General features: G+C 35.7%; 1 protein-coding gene across 1 annotated transcript; it reads right to left on the minus strand.

Annotated features, from left to right (window-relative positions):
* Window positions 1–353: 353 nt before the first annotated feature.
* LOC128941432 (structural maintenance of chromosomes flexible hinge domain-containing protein 1-like) lies at window positions 354–15,571 on the minus strand. The gene is made up of 7 exons (XM_054283195.1): window positions 15,463–15,571; window positions 10,918–11,000; window positions 10,646–10,765; window positions 7,606–7,772; window positions 5,311–5,404; window positions 4,853–5,063; window positions 354–433 (listed from the first exon to the last, which is right to left on the minus strand). Exons 1-7 carry the CDS (start codon window positions 15,569–15,571, stop codon window positions 354–356), a joined length of 864 nt encoding a protein of 287 aa, XP_054139170.1.
* Window positions 15,572–20,364: the final 4,793 nt, after the last annotated feature.

Raw genomic sequence — 20,364 nt, forward strand, 5'->3', positions numbered from 1 at the left:
TACAAAGTTTGCAATTTAATTATTGGAAGATTAGAGAACTGCTTCACTGCTTCTGTACTGTGTTAAATAAACTGTATGTGCAAGGAGTAATAAATGAAATTGTTAATTTCAGTGCATTCTTAGGGAATAGTAAGAGGGGGAGTTTACATTATTTAGAGCTCCAAATGGATTTGAGTTTATATACAGCAATAAATCTTAACTACATTGTTAATTAACCCTGCCTCAAGCCCCTTTTTGCCTTAGGAGTTGAAAGACACAGTGTCTGTTAGCATAACTCACCATTCATGCGCTTAAAGATGTTTAGGACTGGGAGAATTTGCCAATAATAGGGCACCAAGGCCTCCCTCACCACTTCAGCTGACACCACCAACCAGGTGCTGGATGACTTTCAGTGTGGTGCAGAGGACCTGTCGGTTACGAAGGTTCAGTGCATCTGTGATGCAAAAAGAACAACAGGCAGAAAGCAGAATTAATTTCTAAAATGTAAAGGGAGGGGGAGGAGTCCTCTAATGGACAAATTTAATTAAACTATACTCTGTTGGGAATTGTAAGTGGGCCTTTATTAGCCCAGCTTAGAAAGATCCCAAAGATGGATCTGTCAAATGTACTCCTGAACAGGCCAAAGTCTGCCCTCTGTAAGTCTAAGGCTGCAGGTCTGCTGACCTATCTCCTTACTTCTCTGATAATTGAAAAGTCTATCATTACATGAACACTGTGCCCAAAAGGTCTTCAGCCACCACATCACCACATAGCAGCCAACCAGCTCCTGGCTTGATTATATTAGGCACTTTATAAACATTCAATTAGAGGCAGTCCCTGCCCCAAAGATACACCACTTTCAAATACCTGTTTATATTCTTAAAATCTGGTAATTATTTTACGTGTACTACCATCACTACAATCCATTCTCCCACAAGAATAAAAGGAAGGAAATATTAATGCAGTATATGAAAAAAGTATATTCCAATACATGGGAAAATATCAGTGGCATCTAGAGGTTAACATAAATTGAAGAAAGTATCCTTACACAGGATTAAAGCAGACCATTTAGGAATCTTGGTACACTACAGCTACATAGCCCAAATGAAGGAAAGACGCATAATATTCAAAGTATTCCATTTTAGAAAACATTCTAGGCTGTTGCCTCTTGGCCTAGAAGTCTGCTGGATCTGTTATTGTGAAGACATGGATCTTCACAATAACTGCAAAGTGCGCAACTGGTTTTCTTCTCAGTTAAAGATACCTTTCTGCTCCCTGAAGGATTTTGAGAGGACTTTCCTCCCTCATCGGTACATATTTTTCTTTGGTCCTTTAACTACTGCAACATTCTCTTAAGCAGCAAAAAACTCCAACCCAATAAATTGACTCTGTTGCTTGGTAGTTTTGATGTTTTCTACTTTAATGGTATGAACTAAAGATTTTGCTTCTGATTTAGGATATACTTTTCCAAGAAATTCTCCAGCTTAAATAATAGCTCAATTGACGTATATAATGAAGTATTTTTCATTCAAACATACATTATTTCGTACTGCTATAGCTTTTCCAAACAAGTATTTTCTGAAGTTCATAATAACTTTCTTAATTAAAGAAAATTTTACAATGATATCAGCTTAATATCTGATTTAAAAGCTCAGTATCTGAGTTTGTTCTATTTCTACCATTCAAAGCCAAAGTAAGAGATAGTTATGAAATTTGAAAGCATATTCAAAACACCATAGTGCTGTTTATTAAAGCTTGTTACCAATGAGACAATATAAGATACCAATTCATTGACTTCAGTGAAGACTTTAATGCTGTCTAGCCTGTGTTCTAGGTCAGCCTTCACAAGGCATCAATGTTAATTCACTATATTTTTAATTTCAGACAAATTTTATTGGTAATTCATGTAAACTGATGTAAATTTAGTGTTTCTTTTGTTAATTTCCATTAAGAGCAAAAACTTTCCTTAAGATACATGCCACTTTTTTGCTTATCCATTTAGCTAGATGTTTACATATAAAGCAATAGAAATAATTATTTTAAAACATTCAAATCTTTTTCTTGAGTAACTCCTTACCTCTCAAAGACCTAGGAATTATCTAAGTTGATATCTTTTATTTTTATGCGGCAGTTTGGAAAATCCTATCTCAGTCCCAGACATTGTCTATAATAGAAGCCACAGTTCTCGTCTGACAGATAAAATTGATAGATTCTATAAGTCAGGAAACATGACAGCATTTCTCCCAATGCACAGTGGATCTTTATCATGACACAATGTAGTTCCACTGAAGAGAACAGAGCAAATCACAACATTTTCTCCCAGATAGCACATTGATATCCTGAGCTTTACAGAATCGAATCCGTTTGCCTAAACTTCTGTCTCTTCTCAACTACTAACTCTAGATTTTGGTCGTTATATTAAAAGTTATGTCGATAATGTAATTCTTCTCTTCAACTTATTTTTCAAATACCATGTGAATCTATGCTTAGAAGTGCACCAACATTTCCGTTTTCCATTTAGGTCTTGCAACCAAACATTAAAACCAATTTATTTTGCATTCATATCTCTCACTCAATTGGTAAATGAGGCAACAGTTTAGGACAACTCTTTGCCTGAAGCAGAACAAGATACCATCCTGTGAGGTAAAAAGCACTCAGGATGAAAATGCTTGACTGTTGTGATCTACTTAATCCTGTTAACTAAGGTCCTATTTTAAATTCACAGAGTGAGGTTTAAAGAAGTCCTAACATCAAATGTTCTCAAAATGCAATTGACTAAAGTGATACATACTTTTAGAAAATTTTGTTCAAAATCTTCAAAGTGCATAATACTTAACTAACTGTACTTATATAATAGTATTATGCTAAACTTAGAGAACAGTAATGAAGACTGTTACAAAACACAGCATTTCAATCAAGAGTGAATAAAAACCAGAATAAGAACCTTGTGTTCTGTACCTTTTAGAAGTCCAGAAAGAGCCTGATCCAAATAATGCAGATGTACAAAAATTTCTTTCTGTACAACTGAAAGAATGATGTGTTACAGTGAAACCATGGGAAGGATAAATAAGGGGTAAGACATGAAAACTTTATGCCAATTTTGTCATCAAAAAACTTTTATTGTAAAGCCAATCTAAGGCACAGAAAATGCTAAGATACATAGCGAAACACTGATGCTTTCAAAAAACATGATCTAGCAAAATATGGAAGGAAAAGTAATACACGGAAAATCAGAACACAACACGGAAAATCAGAACACAACACAGAAAATCAGAATTCAACACGAGCTGCGGGGTGGTGAAATGAGGAGGGGATTAACCCCACGATGGAGCAAATAATGAGGGAATTAACCCCGAAATGTTCTTCACGCACAGCACCCTGTGAAAAATGAGTGTATTTTATGATTGGCTTTTCGCAAATATTCAAATGAATATTAGATGTGTTGTGTTAGAAAGTGATGCTGGATTCATTCTCTTAAGTAGTGTGGTAAATAGAGTGTGGTTAATATTGTGTGTTGTGTTAATTCAAATCATTCAAATTAATATTATGTGTGTTAATGTTATGTGTGTTGTGTTAATTCAAATTAATTTTATGTGTGTTAATATTAGATGTGTTGTGTTAGAAAGTGATGCTGGATTCATTCTCTTAAGTAGGGTGGTAAATAGAGTTTGAGGTTATAAAAAATGTTAAAATAGAAACTATACTATATAGGAATTTTTTTTTTTAAAGAAAGGACTCTGAGATAGCAGCCCCAGGACATCTGAATCTTTCAGAGCAAAATGAATTTATTCTGATTAATTTATCAGAAGAAATGAACTTCTTCCCACCTCTGTTAAGATTCAGAGGAAGAAGCTGAGGATGACCAGACAGAATCCTGTGTTTGAATGGAATTTGTGCATCATGGATGACGTGTATGAATATGCAATAGGTTATTCTTTTATTTTAATTTACTTTTTTTTAAATTACTATTAAAATACTGGCACCTTTTTCTACTAAAAAACAGTCATCTTCATCATCATCATTTAATCCTTGTTTAAAAAAAAAAAAAAAGAAAGATAGTCTCCTGAATATATTTCCTTAAAAAATTAGTGTAATATCAAAGCCCATAGCAATCTTAATGAAGTACTATTGTTATTATATTCAGCACAGTAGCAATGCACATTATATCAACCTCATTACATACAATATTACATTTTTTTTCGCGTTTTAGAAATAGCAAGCAGAAAAAATAAGGAAGGTAAAGAAAAATTCTAAATGGAAGTTAAATATTACCAAATTCAAAATTTTAAAATTTTGAGTGTTACTTTTTCCTTTGTTTCAACTGATGTTCTTCTAGTATCATGAAATCTTGTCCCAATTAACTCAAGATTTGTTTTGTCAAAAAAAAAAAGGCACAAGGAATTTTAAAACCCCTAGCATTTAAAAACTCACAACTGAGTAAAACAAATTTTAAACTAAAGACTTCAGACTATATGTTGTCCTTTGCAGTATTTCGATACTATAATCTCTTGAATCTGTATCTCTTGAAATCTCTTGAATCAACTGCTCATATTTTATTACTTTGTTGGAGCAAAGATGCAATCAAGAAAGTGCAAAGTTTCAACTGGAGTACATTCCATAAGAGTTTATAATTTGGAATCAGATGGTGGTATGCCAAAGATCAAGTTTACAGGAATGAGTTACCACAACGGAAAATTCACATCTGTTCATTCAAAAGAATGTGAACTTTTCTGTTCTGTCACAACCTAAATCAGGTAATATGGTAATATTTACACTTCAACCTAAAGTTGTTCTGGTTTTTATTTCATTAAAATATTTAGAGTAGTAGGACTGTCTATGATAGGACTGACAAGCAGCAAAACATTTCACTTACTTGATGGAAAACACGGATCATCAGGGTATGTTTCTTTATCATAAAGGAAGGGATGGTATCGGATGATGCCTTCAACTATACCTTCTTCTTCAACATGTGCCTTGAACGCAAAACTATCTGCTGCAGTGTTTATATACAATGTCTGCATGTCATCTTTGATCTCCCTCAGATTGACAATCTTTGGTACTTTTCCCTTTTCAAACATTGAAATCTGGAAAAAAGGAAAATAAGTTGATTTTCCTTAGAGGAAAAGACTTACAGTAATAAGCACTTTGACAACTGACTGTTAGCAAAGGAGTTAGTTCCTACACTGCAATGCTAAACAGAATTACCTCAAAAAATTAAACTACATACACATCTTGAATGCCATATTTTAAAATGCATGATTACAGAGAAACAGGCACAATATAAGTTGGCATCAAAGAGGACTTTTGACTAACATGTATAAAATCTCTTACCTGAATATCGATGTTGTTGAAAGGGCTTGTTTCTTTTGTTACAGCATTAGCTTCATTTCCTTTTGGTCCATGGATATAATAGTGATAGATATGCCTGAAATACATTTCAGAAAAAAAACCAAAACAGCAAGTGAAATTTAAAAATTGCACATTATAATTTAAAAAATCTAAATAAGCTTTTATTTTTATTAAAATATATTCGGTTTGTTGCACTGTTATAAATCAACTCCTTGACAACATATATCTGGTACAAAAGGTTTACTAAAGGGAGTGACTCCTTTTCATTCTTCTCATCTCTGTCATGCACAATCACACTAGGATCAATTTTTGGGTAAAATAATTGGAAACAAATTTGAAAAAAAAATGAATAAGTGAAAAAAAATACAATTGTTACATGGCTACAGATCCTTTACATCAAAGGGTTAACTAAAAAAAAACTACTGTAAATTGTTCTGCAGTCTGGAAATCAGAATTAGAGTCACAAATCTTTCCACGCTTTGTATCTGCTATCAGTTTTATATCTATCATCTAATAGTAACAGAAATATGCAAAAAACAATCACTATCTTTACATTATTTACATAAATTTGAATATAGGTAGGAGTCATGGATGTGATCTGCATAATAGAAATAGTTTTTCAGTTGTAAACATTGCTTTCTAATTGGCATTTTTCCTCATTTAACAAATTTCAAAATATATATGTGGTCAAATAGATTAAATAATTTCATAAAGAAATGCAATTTGAGAAAACTGAGGAACTCAACTCCATTTACTTCAACTTTTCAGCTAGCTAATTCTTTCAACTTCAAAGACTGAATCCTTAAAGCTCTGGGGGATGGTCTGGAGAAAAATGAGATTGTACTAGTCAAGGGGACTGAATGCATGACTTAAGTCAAATGCACCTGCAAGTTTTTAGCTGCTTGCCTTTGACCTCCACTGCACTAGATGTTCCCCAAAGAGAAATCCTGGTTCCCAGAAAAAGGCTCTTCCTGGTCTCATTGCTCAGGATTTTATAGTATGTCCAAATTGCTTAGTATTTTGTGTGCATTTCTTCCAGACTTCAAAAGGCAGTCTCCTGGCCTTAAGACATTGTTATTTTAGGGGTTCATCTCCACTTCAAAGCATCCAAAATAATGAGGGCTTGTGCTGCAGCGCATGAAAGCGGAACCAAACTGGTAACCTGCATGTGTGGCAAAAGGCATGGCAGAAGGAAATGGGGAAGTGTTCGGGGGGAAAGGGCCATTACAGCTGAAACAGTGACACAGGACTGTGTAGCACTGGAAGGCTAAATGAGTGGTTTTACTGTAACAGCTACAGGGCATATATCTGAATAATTGCACCTGGGTTCCATCTCAAACAGAGGCAGCTCTTTCACTTCAAGAGATGGTTGGAAAGAACTAACACACAGTAAAGTGTGAGTGTTCACTGGATGAGCACCTGGAAGCTAATGAGGGATGTAAATTATCCTCTGCAAGTCATGTACCCTATATTTTCATGAGGTTAAAAATGGCTTCAGTAACAAGTTTTTATGTGCAACACTGAATGATATTTCACATAGTAAGATATTACCTAATTCTTATATTAATCCTCTTTTTAAGTACATCTATTATTATCAGATTATAGGTATCACAAAAATGAAATCATAGTTTGAAAACAAAGTTGTGTAGTTTGCCAGATTTCAAAATTGGTCTAGGCCTTTGTATTTCAGTTTACATTCACAGATGGATCATCATAACAGGTAAGCCCAAACTATTCTCTGGTATCTCCAGGTTCTGCAGGCCCACTGATGACATTATTACAGTACAGAGCAGATAGTGTCATATATCCTTCTCCCTCTTAAACTGGGATGAAGAGCAGTACCTTCTTTTGTTGTTGTTTAACAAGTCAACCAACCAAAAGATCCCCTAAAAGTGTAAATTAGGAGCAAGTCTATGAGCAAGGTTAGGAGCATGGCTGTGAGCAAAGTAACTGATGAAGTTCTTAGTAATTAGATAAACAATTTTTTACATTAGTAATACACCATTAAATTAATCGGCTACTAAAAATTACAGTGGATATGTATGCAAAAATTACAGTGGATTATGTATTAATCATCAAGTCACATCTTTGGTTGGGGGTGCCCCATTCAGTTGTGTTCATTACTGTAAAATTGGTTAGATAGGGAGGCTAATTGAAGTATCAACGGCCTTAAAAAGAATAAGGCCAATGTCAAAGCACAAAAAAGAAGCAGTTCATAATTACTTGACTTTGTTAGTAGCCCACTTTTAAATGAAATCTTTTAAATCACCAACTTACGCCAGCTGCCTTGTCCAAAGATGAAAGTAGTTTTTCAAGTACTGCATGTGATCTGGTTGTACACCTGTAATGACAACTGCTGTGAAACTCTCTTTATCCCTTTCTTCTAATATTAGATTATGAAGAAATCTTTCATCATCACTTGTGATGTGAGTAGAATCAGATGGCTACAAAAAAAGTAAAATAATAAGAGCAGGGATGTAAACTGAATTTCCAAACTCCCATCAACTTGAAAGGGATTAAAAAACATAAGAGAAAAGTAATACAGAACACATGATGCTATGTATCACAAAGGATTAAAGCTTAAAATAAAGGTTTCCAAATTAAAGTCAACAAGCTGAGAATGTGACATCACTAATCCAGTTCATTTTCAACTCACTTTCATCACAGCACCTAAAGTGTGCCGTCTAAAAATGCATTTAATCACACTGAATGTAGCACTGTGTAATATTCATGTTCTCATCCATCAAGTGGAAGCATTAAGTGGGCAAGACATTAAGGCCTCTTTAAGAAAACAAAGCCAAAAAAAGTTATTGGCTTTTAAAGGGATAGGCTACTTTCTATAGCAGAAACTCCAGAAGAAGAAACAGTTTTGTTGTAAAAGAAAAAAAGGTGAATCCTCAATTCCAGATGAAATGTCAAGTAGCCTAACAGAAAGAGAGATTCCCCATTCCAGAAACTACTGACTGTCTTTTCCTGAATGGATGCACTTTGCTCTTTTGACAGTTTTCTAAAGTGCAGGAAGACACAGTGGTTGATGTCATGCTTCACACTGGACCAGTGAGTAATGCCTTACATTTGGTACATCCAGAAAAAAAACCCTATTTTTAAAACAAAGATTAAGATCTTTCTAGTGAATGCAAACAATTGCTACAACTGAGAAGATATGTTGTAGTAAATGCACCTACATGCCTTATTTTGCAGGAAAGCAGACAAACCCCACATCACTAAGGCATGAAAGGAGACATGTCCTACCCAATCAGTTAGGTGAAATAGTTAAGGGTGTTCTATCAAGACTTACTTTCCCCAGGGAATCAAAGAGCTCTCCTTAGCTAAAAGGATAATTAAACAATTTTTGAGACTTTTTGTCAAAGAAGACTACATCTCTTTTTCCTGCCCACAGCATAGCCTGGACTATTCTATGCTAGTGATGGGATTGGCAATAATAAAGAAAAGCCAGAGCTGCTTGGTCCTCATCCCCATGTGATCTGACAAACCTAGAAGCTGCACACTTATGCTGAACAAGTGCCACTTTGTACATCATGGAAGAAATTTAGAGACCAAAAGAGCCTCCAAAATATCACTGCCAAATTATCTGGCTGCCTTCCCACTACAGATTACAAACTACCATGGCACCTTCCCCTACATTCCTAGCATCTATCTCAACTAGAAAATAACTATTTACTTATTTGCAATATTCAATGGTCCAGAGAAATGACTGCAGTGAAGAGAGGTGACTATTACCCATCAAGGAAAGACGACCAGCAGGGATACCATTAATATCACTTCTCTTCAGTGTTATGGCCTTGTTCTAAAGTTCTTTTTGTTTCACATTAATTACACCTTAATTTCTTTGCAAAAATAACTTCCTTCACCAACTGAATGGCTCAAAGGCTCAATTATTCTTCTCACACTAGTAATCCATTTACAATTTCTACTTCTGCCATAGTATTCTCTTGCTGATGTATGTGCAGTGCAGATCATTTTTCAAGTCTTTAGCGAGATGCATTCACACATTTTATTTCACACCAATATAATGAACTGGCCTAGGTATTTCAATGATTTGCAAAAAAAATTCCTAAACCTGGGTTTTAGGAATCTTTTAGGGAAACCTCTATTATCTTCATACCTCACTTCTATTACTTTTCACATCATCTCCTCCGTCTTGGATAGTTACAAGTTATCTTTTTAACTCTAAATAGAATTTTACTTGCATTTTAACACTGTCAATTTAACTGTTAATTTAATATAAAATATGATTTTATATTATTACCACAACATTTCAAACAGTTGATTGCACCAGCTTCTTGAACTCTTTAGCAGTACCTATGCATCTCATTCAGCTACTTTCTTCCAACTTAGGCGTGCCTTAGTTTGTCTTCTACTTTGTATCATCCAACCTTGCTCTTTAGTATCAAGCAGGGAGGGAAAGCATTTTTACCCTTTACAATAAAGCAGATTTTGTAAGCTTTTATTTTCAGTTTCTATTTTTTGAGTCTGATATTGTAGAGAGAATAAAACCAAAACTGGCAATTCATTTTTTTTTGCAACTCACTGACCCAGAACTGGCACGATAAAAACCTTATTTACCTACTGTTCCTTTCTCATCCATATGAAACACCAAGAAGACTGATATAACCCTCAAGATATGGGCTCAAGGTCTGACTACCTTGTCATACGCACCACCATTTTTCCTCCCATCTGCACCCTTAGCTACATCTTGGCCTCTCCCTCCTTGCCCAAAAATGTCCAAAACCCAGTTCTTTTCAATCTTCCTCCTTATCTTACAGCTTTTTTACTTACGCTCTTTTTCTTCATGAAAAGCATCAGGACTGTTGAGTTTAGCTTTCAGCTAAACAGTTCATTTATTTTACAACATGTATGAATACTTATAAAATCAATCGGTTTTGTTGGTCTGGCTGGACTTCTTTCCCGTATACAGGTCAGTCATACATATTTCTAAACAAGTACAATTTGGTTCCCTAATTCATTCCTTACTGCTTCAGAGAAAATTCATTTTTGTTTCATACACAACAAAAAAAATTGCTGTGCTTAGAAAAGTATTTTAAAGTATTTTTCTTAACCTGACATGCAAAACTGTAAAGCATTTCTGTCATTTAACCTTAACTGAAAAGAGGAAAAAGCATCACATAAAAAATAAGGCATAAAATGTCTTTCCTTTTACAACACTACAGGGTGCAAATGATTCACTAAGGTGAAGATATCTCCAGATAAGTATTACAGGAATATTACACAGTTAAATCACATTAACCTGGGAAAGGCTTTCAATTATAAATGTGAGAATCTTAAGGCTATTTACCTTTCTGTTTCGAATGAATCCAGTATATATTGCTTCTTTGTTTTTCTCCTTCTTTTCAAAATCCTCTTTAGAAAGGACAAGTTCATGAACATCCTGAGATGCTGCAGGTTTGCTTATCATCTGATTTTATTAAAGAAACAGCATTTAAAATCAAAATAAGACTTAAAATTAACATAATAAAATACTTTAATGCTGTGATTAAAAATTAGGAAGTAACAATCTGATTGTGTGCCAACATTCTAAAATAAAATTAAAGTCAGACATTGACTTACTCTGGCAGACTGTCCCACGAAGAACACTGCTTGCTTGCCTCCAACTCCAAAATACGAGATATCACTATTTAAACTACGAGGCACTTGCAGAGGGCGTACATATCCTGAGTGATCACTGAGAATAAGAGTGTCTTTAATAAATTTTTTCAAGACAAAAGTAATTAAAAAAACCCAAAGATACTTTTGATCTAAAGCTTCTACTAAATTCTTCCTCCTGGCATTTTGGTAAAAAATTCTTCACTTTATACATTTTAAAACTGCAAGCTTAAAACATATGTGCCTGAAATTCTTGATGTACTCTTTTTAAAAGGATAATGACAGAGTAAGTATTTTCCCAAGTCATCTTATAAAACATTTCTGCCCCCTTCTCACAAACCAAATCTTACTAAATAAAAATGGCTGAAAAAGCTAGCCTGATTTTTCTGACAGCATGCTTTCATAAAAATACTTTTAAGTCAAAGTGGAAAATAATGCCAACCAACTGTTAAATGGAGACTTGGAGAGATAACATATGCTATCAGTAGTGAAATTCCATGTCTTCTAAGTCACCTTGAACAGCCTTATCTAGTTTAGGAAAATGTTTATTTTTAAATCACAGCAGTCCCAAATGAAAATAAGGTGTAGATAATTTAGACCTCTGTTTCAATTAAGTGGTAGTAATCTACAGCTTAAATCTGCATTTTAGGAATACTAAATTTACTGAAGTTGCCTACAGCAATTTCAAAAACATTGAATTTCTTTACAAGTGACCCAGAATCACTTTTTATGCACTTATCTCCAGATGCTTAAAAGACATTCACTTTCTATTTGGAGATGTTTTCAATTCCCCCAGCTATATTATCACTTCCCACAGCTGTATTACTTTTTACACTATCTGCTCATATGACAAATTAGTTATGACTGAGACTGTAATTATCATCTTCACATTTACAATCCTAGGCTTAAGGTATTAAAATGTGACCAAAGCTCAAAAACTGTACATAACTGATTTTGTGGAATTTTATACACTAGGATTAAGCCTGGCTGTGCAGGTAGAAGATCTCTTAAGAACAGACTCAAAACTTTCAAGTTAATTCATATAAATAGCAAAACCCACCACACAACCTCCACTTTCTTCTTTAAATGCAAAACATGAATTTTGTGTAGCCTGCATCAAAAAATAGACATCTCCAGGTATAATTTATAATACATAATGCAGAATTAAAATTTAAACTAAAAAAAGAAAATTTGAACTAAAACCACCTGTTTTGCAGTAGCTTAAATATTGAATGTATCATTTAATGCACCACTGAAAGGTTTTCAGGTAAGAGATGAACATGGTACAAAAACCCCTTGCAGGACATAGCACGTCCCAAACTGTATGCAGGCAAGCAAAAGACAGTTTAGAAAAGGTCCCAAAACCAAAAAAGCATTCAGTGTGTCACAAGAATAGAAGACCAGTTTTGTGTCATAACACTTCTCTATTGCCTACTTAAAAAAAGTATGGGTCTATTTAGGTAATCCTAAAATGACAGGGTTTAGCTGAGTGTTGGTATACAGCTCTGCCTTAAGAACATATTTTATGGACCTTTGCAGAGCTTGCTAATTGTTGTAGAAATATATAGAACTTGCTAACCTTTCAGAGTCACCTTGTCTTGTAAACTTTGACAATCTATATACAGCCCAGTTGTTAAGCTGTTCAGAAGTCATTCCACTTCCATTATCAATCACAGCAACAGCTGGTTTTCCTTGGGAATCATCAAACAGCTGTTGGGAGAAAAACACACAGCACAAATCAACAAGGAGCAACAGGGAAAAGAAAGGATAATGCAAACTGTGTCTGAAAACACTGAAGTATTTTTATCTTACCAATTTTATCTGTATACTCCAAATGCCAGTATTTTGACAGGTAGCTGATAGAGAATTGTCAATCAATTCAGCAAGGGCAAATGCTAAAAAAATTGACAAAAAAACCCTATTAGTGCTTAGGAAACAGACACCCACTTATAGTAGTTTCGTTCAACAATTAGGAAAACACATTGCCTAAACACAGACAAGACCTAAGCCCAGTCAGAACAATTAAAATCACATAACATCTTGTTTAAAAAAATTAAACAGCTTTTCTACATGTACTTTATTATTTGTTTTATCACTAAGTCTCTCATATCTCTTAATGGCAATATCACAATTATTAGAAAGAACAATGATAAACTAACCGTCTCCTTAACAAAAGACAGATTTGTCCCTTTCATGATTAGAAATTAATTTTTATGATGCATATGTGAGTCAAAAGTACATAAAAATAGACTCTGACTTGTTAAAATATTGAAGGAAGAATGAATGAACTGAAGAAAACTGAATTGAAATTTTGTGAAACATTTAAAACTACAGTGTTAATTTTTTATAGAAAACAAAGAAAATTGTAGAAATGGTTGAAGGATTTCAGTGAATGGTAAATACAACCAAATTTCTGTCAGATCCATATTGCAATACACTGCAGAAATAATCAGGCAAACTGTTTGCACAGATTTGTTGTTTCTAACCATTAATGTTTGGAGCACTTACCTAATTAAACTAAAACTACCTATGTCTACTGGAAAATTGCATTTAATCTGAAAAAAATACATCAAATTCAGATTAACTCAATCTGACTGACCAGCTTTAGTGAACAGACATTTCCAGTCAGTCTCTTTAAAAAGGAAACCTTATTTCCTACAATTTGCAGAGTTCTTCAGAATGCTACAGTGCAATTTACACAGGCCCCACACTTCAGACATGTAAAAGAAAACCCTTGAGTATCAGTGCAACACAGCAACACTGAAGCACGTGGCATTTTCCCTCAAGGGGTTATCGAAATACAAAAACCGTTCTGCACTTTTTTGCAACTTTCTTCATTGCAGAGTAGTTGAGCATCTGTTATGTGATCCATATTTACTATTCCATACCAAAGAACAATGGTCCTTCATCAACATTCAGAATTGGTTAGGTATTGGTTTAGTACTTCAGTCTTCCCCATGTCAGCTGCCCCTAGACCTCCTCACCTCACATTTCATTTATTTAGGGTGCAACTTTTTTTTGTCATCCTTTTCTAATGTATCTGTAAAACCCATATCATCCCTCCTCCCATCCCTTGCCAAATGTGCTCCAGCTGTGCCTTAGGGTTCCTGATCTCATCTGTATATTCCCAGGCAACAGCCCTGTATTATCCTCTAGCTTGCTTGCTGACTATTAGTGCTACATTATTGTCTAGCTTGCTATTATTCTATCGCTTGCTTCCACCAGCTGTGCAATTCTCTCTTGTGTTTCAGTTTGACCAGGAGGTATTTACTCTGCCATGCTATTCTCCTGCCTTCTACACCCGATTTCTTCCACATAGGAATCAATAGTTCTTGTGCTCTGAAAAGTCATTTAAGCAACTGCAAGCACTCTTCTTTATCACCAAGGGTGCTCCCCGGTGTCCCATGAACTACACCCTTTAACATCCTTTAACAACTGAAAGGTCGTTTCTTAAGGTTTAGAGTCCTTACAATACTTTACACTTTCCTATTTAATCAAATTCCACCAGGGTGTGGTTGCTACAGATGAGGCCCAGCTTGGCCTTTCCAGTTTCTCTGTATTGGAAAGCCACAGGTCCACTACTGGCTGCTGGCAGGAATAAAGTGCACATCACAGATCTCCACAGAATGTTTGCTCTCAGTGGGCTTACACAGCAATTCCTGTGCACAGGGATGGATGCACCATTGACTCAACAGTACCACCAAACCCGAACCAAAATAGTGCCTTTGCTGGGGCATGGAACAAATGATGTGCACAGAGAGGAAAGGTGAAAGACTGGTCCTTAAAAATAACAGCTGCTATTTATAAACATTTTTATATTGTTTTAAAACAACAGGAATGGTATCATGCTTGATTCTTGATATTTTTTGAATTTTTTTCTGTGAAATTTTGAACCTGCTGTACCTGTGAACTACATAGTACTTAGAAGGTAATCACAGCCACAGACAGAATTTTCAAAGAAGCCATGAACAGAAAGTAATTTATTCAATAAAACAATACAAAATGGCGATTACATATTTCATGCACCACTTAGAAAAAAACTGATTAAAGCAGCATCTTTTTAAAGAAATACTTGCTCTTTTTGGTAAATTAAGCCCTGTAGCACCCCAGATGGGAGGGCACAAAACATTCTATAGTAGCTCACACAAAAACTGTTCATTAAATTCAAACACAAAGTCTACAGTTTAGTACAGGAGACAAAAACTTGATAACACAAATGCTGACCTGTCTGAATGACATGCACAAGATTATTCAGGCTAAAGTTATTTTACTTCTAAGATACTCAAACTTCTTGAACATGTATTTGAGAAGGTATCTCTATAAATCTGGATTCTTAGGTAGCTACTTTTAGTAATTTTAAAAAGAAAATTTTTTAGGAAGAACACAGTAAACTTTTCTTTTACAGTTAAGACTATTTTTTAGCAGCTATAATTTTAAGTTGAATTGCTCATAACCACATTATATTCGTAAAAATATCATTTACATGAGATTACTTTTGCAGATACTTACGCAAAGGATTTTGGCCCTCGCTGGCATAGTACTCGTACATGCCACTTTTGACAAGCGTGTCGTAGTGGGGCAGAAAGTCAATTCGCTCCTTGGTTGCCAAAAGCAACATTTGATCAACTGAATGCAGCAGATATAAAGTAACTCCATCGTGAACAAGCCCACCTGCAGGGAAGATGAAATGCAAAGTACATTGAAGAGCACTGCATCAGGCAACTTCTGCTCTCAAAACAAGTACGGGGTTAGCCCCAGGTAATCTGTGTATTGTCCTAAGCGTTGCCTGTTCAGCATTTAACAACAACATTTAAATTAATTAATAATAATTAATTAATATTATATATATATATATATATATAATTTTTTCCTATCATTTACAGACTTTGTGACAGAAGATACTTAGTATAACTGTTATCATCTAAACTCATCAAAAACATGTTTGTGAAACTGAATTTGAAGCAATTCTTGGCAAACTATTACAGGATTTGTACTTTCAGTTAATTACTGTACATCATAGAGCACAAACACTTATCATGTGACCTTTATGATCAATATAAGAAATAACTGTAATTATTTTGTCATCTAAGATACTTACTGAAGTTATCTTCTGTGATTTCCTTCCTATTTGTTGTGGTGACAACAAAGGTTTCATCAGAAGGTATGCCAAATGCCTACAAAAATTGAAGGTTATTTGGTTATGATAACTAAGTAGTCCAAAAACTATTCAGATACATTAAAACAAAAAAAGGCAAAGTCCATTTACTTTGTCACAAGCTACTGATGAGTAATCACATAATCTCTTAGAACACAGTGGAATTTAGGATCGTTTGTTTTCTCAATTTAACCAAACCTGTTCATACTAGGGTATGCTCTTTTAACTGCATAAAATAAAAATATGCTCTAGTGAGCAACAAGAATTTTAAGGAGGAAGAACTGTCTTATAGATAACCCACTTGAGGGCAGAGGAACAAGACTGTGAAATTACAACAATAGTTTTGATCTAGAGGGTGTCCCATATTTGACTGCACTCCTGAGACACCAAACCAACCTAATATTTCTTAACATTGGATATTAAAGTCTTTGTTCTTCAATTATATCATACATCTAAAAAAAATAAATTTCTTTCAGAAAAAATTCTTTACTGTTAAAACACTGAAGTTTATTTTTCTGAACCTAAACAATCTTTGCCACTTTGATGCCTTCTTCTGAATGTGTTTACTGTAGATTTAGACTTTTTATCCTGCTTTCTACATGCATTTAAATGTTCTGCTTTTACTTTCATTTTTACACCCTGATGATCAACACTAATCTCTCCCAAAATAATAAAATAAATATCTGTACCTTCTCCTGCCTTTCCAGTGTTTGAAACTCAAGTAAAATCAACCCTGGTCTCATCAAACTCCATCAACCCAGTCAGTCTTGCAGTGACAATTCAGACAAGTACTTTATGCACTTCCAGCCAGATTCTGCCCTGAAGGAAGCTCCAGCATTCTCTGCAGCAGCTTGCCCTCATCATTTCCCACATCTCTCTTTCCATCCCTATTACTCAGACTCATGAAAATATTTTTAAACCCTACTTATGGTTTCATTAAGAGCCTACTTTCCATATTTCAGTTACTTTCTCCCTGTGACCACATTAAAGTTACAGTTATTATCCATCAGCAAAATTAGAAAAAAATGTTGAACTTCTCACAGTACTTGGTGCAAGTGAAACTAATGCAGATGACAGAGACTGATATTCAGACTTAAGAACCTGGAGTAATATTTTTTAACTCCTCTGAATTCAGATCACTTCAATTTTACCTCTCACATTACACAAATTTCCACACAGCAAATCTGTACAGGAAAAACTATAAAACTGCTCAGAGCAAGAAAACTAAGCATTAAAATATATGGATTTTAGAAAGCTAACCTTCTACAGTGCCATTTGAGGTCAGTGGTTAATACAGAGTAACTGCTGAGTTTTACATTTGAAAGCACAGACAAGCATCTTTCCCTCCAGCTATAACTACAGCTTCCTTGTTTTCTCACTCTCCCAAAGGCTATTCTGCTCTCACACCCTTATGAAGAGTGCAGTATTTACTTTAAGGCAGCAAGAAGTTAGGATCAGCTAGTGCAGGTACAAGGCAGCAGCCTGCTATGGAAGCAGGGGCAGCCTCATCCTTCTGGTCCTCCCCCCATTCCACGGGAGAGCCTCAGTTAAACCAACCCAAACAGCCTGGCAGGCTATGCTTTAATTTCCTGGGTGAACCCAGCATTTCAGCGTCCACTGGCAGCAGGTCCTTTCCACTTCACAAACTACTAGGTAGGCAGGTACACACACCAAGTTTGGCAGTCTGGACTGCAGATTACTGTTTTTCTTGTCCATGCCACAGTTTGTCAGGCCATATCCTTTGTAAACTTTGGGGATTACTCAGTTTGAATGCTTCACTTTTATATCAGACTTACTTGCTTTACTCCCTCCCTCCCTCTCTCCTACATTCTTGCTTATCCTAGTCCCTGTCTCTTCCCACTATGCCAGGTAGCAGTGAAGCAGCTGCACTGCCGTGCCAGTATGTGGACCTGATTTCCAGAACGAGAAGCTGCTGGTGATTCCTGAATTCAAGTGAACCTACTGGGCAATTTACTTGTACAATTGGCAATTTTCATTCAGTTCTAACAGACAGTGTTTGGTCAAATGTTTAATTTCTCAGTAAGATTTGTGCATGTAAGAGATAACATGGTATCTTCTGTTGAAGTAAGAAGTTCAGGTTTCACTGCCATGTCTTTTTCAGCCCAGCATGGTGCCCTTTTCCAAGAAAGTACTGAAGATGTACACAACTCAATTTGATAACATTCATGAGACAACCCAGAAACACATTCATATGATAAATCTGTGAGTTCTTCTATGATAATCCAGACACACAACCATGATGAAGCTTTCGCTGTCACCAAAATCTTCAAGAGTACAATCACTATGCTCAGAAATGCCTCTGCACATTCACAGTGAAAGCATGTTTGGAAGTTAATGTGTTCAAACAACTAAGTGAAAGCTTTTATCTTTTTGTATACAAAAGAAGAGATGCAGGGGAAAAAACAGATACAAACTTCAAATAAATCCACAAGCTAGAAAAGGCAGACATGTGAAAAGGCAAGGAAGCCCTTAAACTGTTGGTTACATATTATCACTACATGCAAATGCAAGAGTTAAAATAGTACAAAGATGAACTGTTACGTGCATAGAGAAGAGAAAAATTACACCAAAAGCCTAAAAAGTATAGATTATGTCAACAACCCAAAATTTTAATATTCTGGGAAAACAACCATAGCTGTTGACTGAAAACCAAATGAGTTGCTAAAGCACACTTGGAAGCGTGCTGAGCATACGCTGCCGGGCTTTGATGTCGGAGAGCTGCAGGGGTGACCAGTGTGAGAAGAGACAATCAATTGCTCTGAGACAGCCACAGCCAGTCGCAGATAGCTCTCAAATCCATGGAAATAACTCACTCCTCCCCCAGATTGCCACCAGAAGGGCACATGGTGCTTCTGCTCTAACTTGTCAGGGAAGACATAGAAGAGACAAAAGAGAAGCAACAGAGGAGATGCATCAGGAGACATTGCCCAGGACAGACCCACTGAAAGGATGTTCTCTATACCAGAGCAGGGAGGGTCCCAAAGGTGCTGAGGCCCATGGAGAACCCCACATCAGGGCACAGAATCTCCTCTCTCTGTCCTCCTACTTCCATGGGGCTGAGACCTATGGCGATTCATCATAGCAGGAAAACAAACAGCATGAGCAGCAGAATAAAGTCCTGCACATGCCCTGATGTCTCACACCACCTGTTGCCTAAAGGAATTGGAATTGACCATGAGATGTGCACTGGGAAAACAAGGATAAATTAAACTAGGAATGGGAAAAGAATGGTGTATGACAGAAGATGAGTTTGGAAAACGGGAAGGAAATGCATCACTTCTCTAAGTGATTAATTTCCCCCACAATCAATCATCAGAAGTTTGTATTAACAGGCAATAAGTTAAATTAAGAAAAACAAAACCCCTGAGTTTAGCCTGTTTTGCACACAGCAGGATATCAATCCTTAAACCCATGGAATGATACAGATGCAAAAAAAGCTGCCTGTACAAACAAGAAAAATGCCCTCCTTGTAAGTGGAGGATCAGTCTGGAGCACCACCTATGTTTAATGATAAATAAAGTTAATAGCTCTCAATCTGCTGGTAGATGTTTAGGACATGAGATTTATATAATGCTAAAGGAGTTTGAGACAATGTCACATGCCCAAAAAGCTTTCAGCAGAGCACTTTACAGGTATGACACATGAAAGCATGAATGAACTGTGGTATCTTTAAGTCTGAATCAAGAAGCATGGTTCAGTTTATGCACCAGCTCCAGTCACAGGTTTTCTTCATAAACCAAAAAAACCCCAACAAACCTCAAAACAAAAACAAACCTCAAACCACAGATAACTCCTCAGCAGCTTACACTTCAAACAGGTCTCTGTTTCTTTTCTCTTTCACATATGAGCACAAAAGCTCAAAAGTTTTACTGCTACTTGATCTACACACACAGCAAGTCTTACCTGCCTACTGAGCCAACTAAAACACTCAACATGAAGTCAACATAGATTTTGCCTCTGGATTTACTATCTGCCTTAGAAAAGGTGTTCAAAGAGTAAATATTTAACTTAGTGTGTGCACCACCACAGCTAGCAGTCACATGAAGAGGCCTGAGGCGGTAAGTGAAGGAGAAATAACGTGCTGTAAGGACAGAGTCATTGGCCTGCTTCCTCTGGTCCTCCTGGTGGTGACTTTTAAAACTGAAGGAATAGAACACTCTCCAACATGACAAAGGTAGAACAGTGAAGCCAAGACTACAGTATCTTCAGAAAAGACATTTAACCTCTTGGAATCC

Source organism: Melozone crissalis, unplaced genomic scaffold (genome assembly GCF_028551555.1).
Source record: "Melozone crissalis strain CALT ecotype California unplaced genomic scaffold, PUWL_Pcris_2 ptg000035l_1, whole genome shotgun sequence".
NCBI classification, from domain to species: domain Eukaryota; kingdom Metazoa; phylum Chordata; class Aves; order Passeriformes; family Passerellidae; genus Melozone; species Melozone crissalis.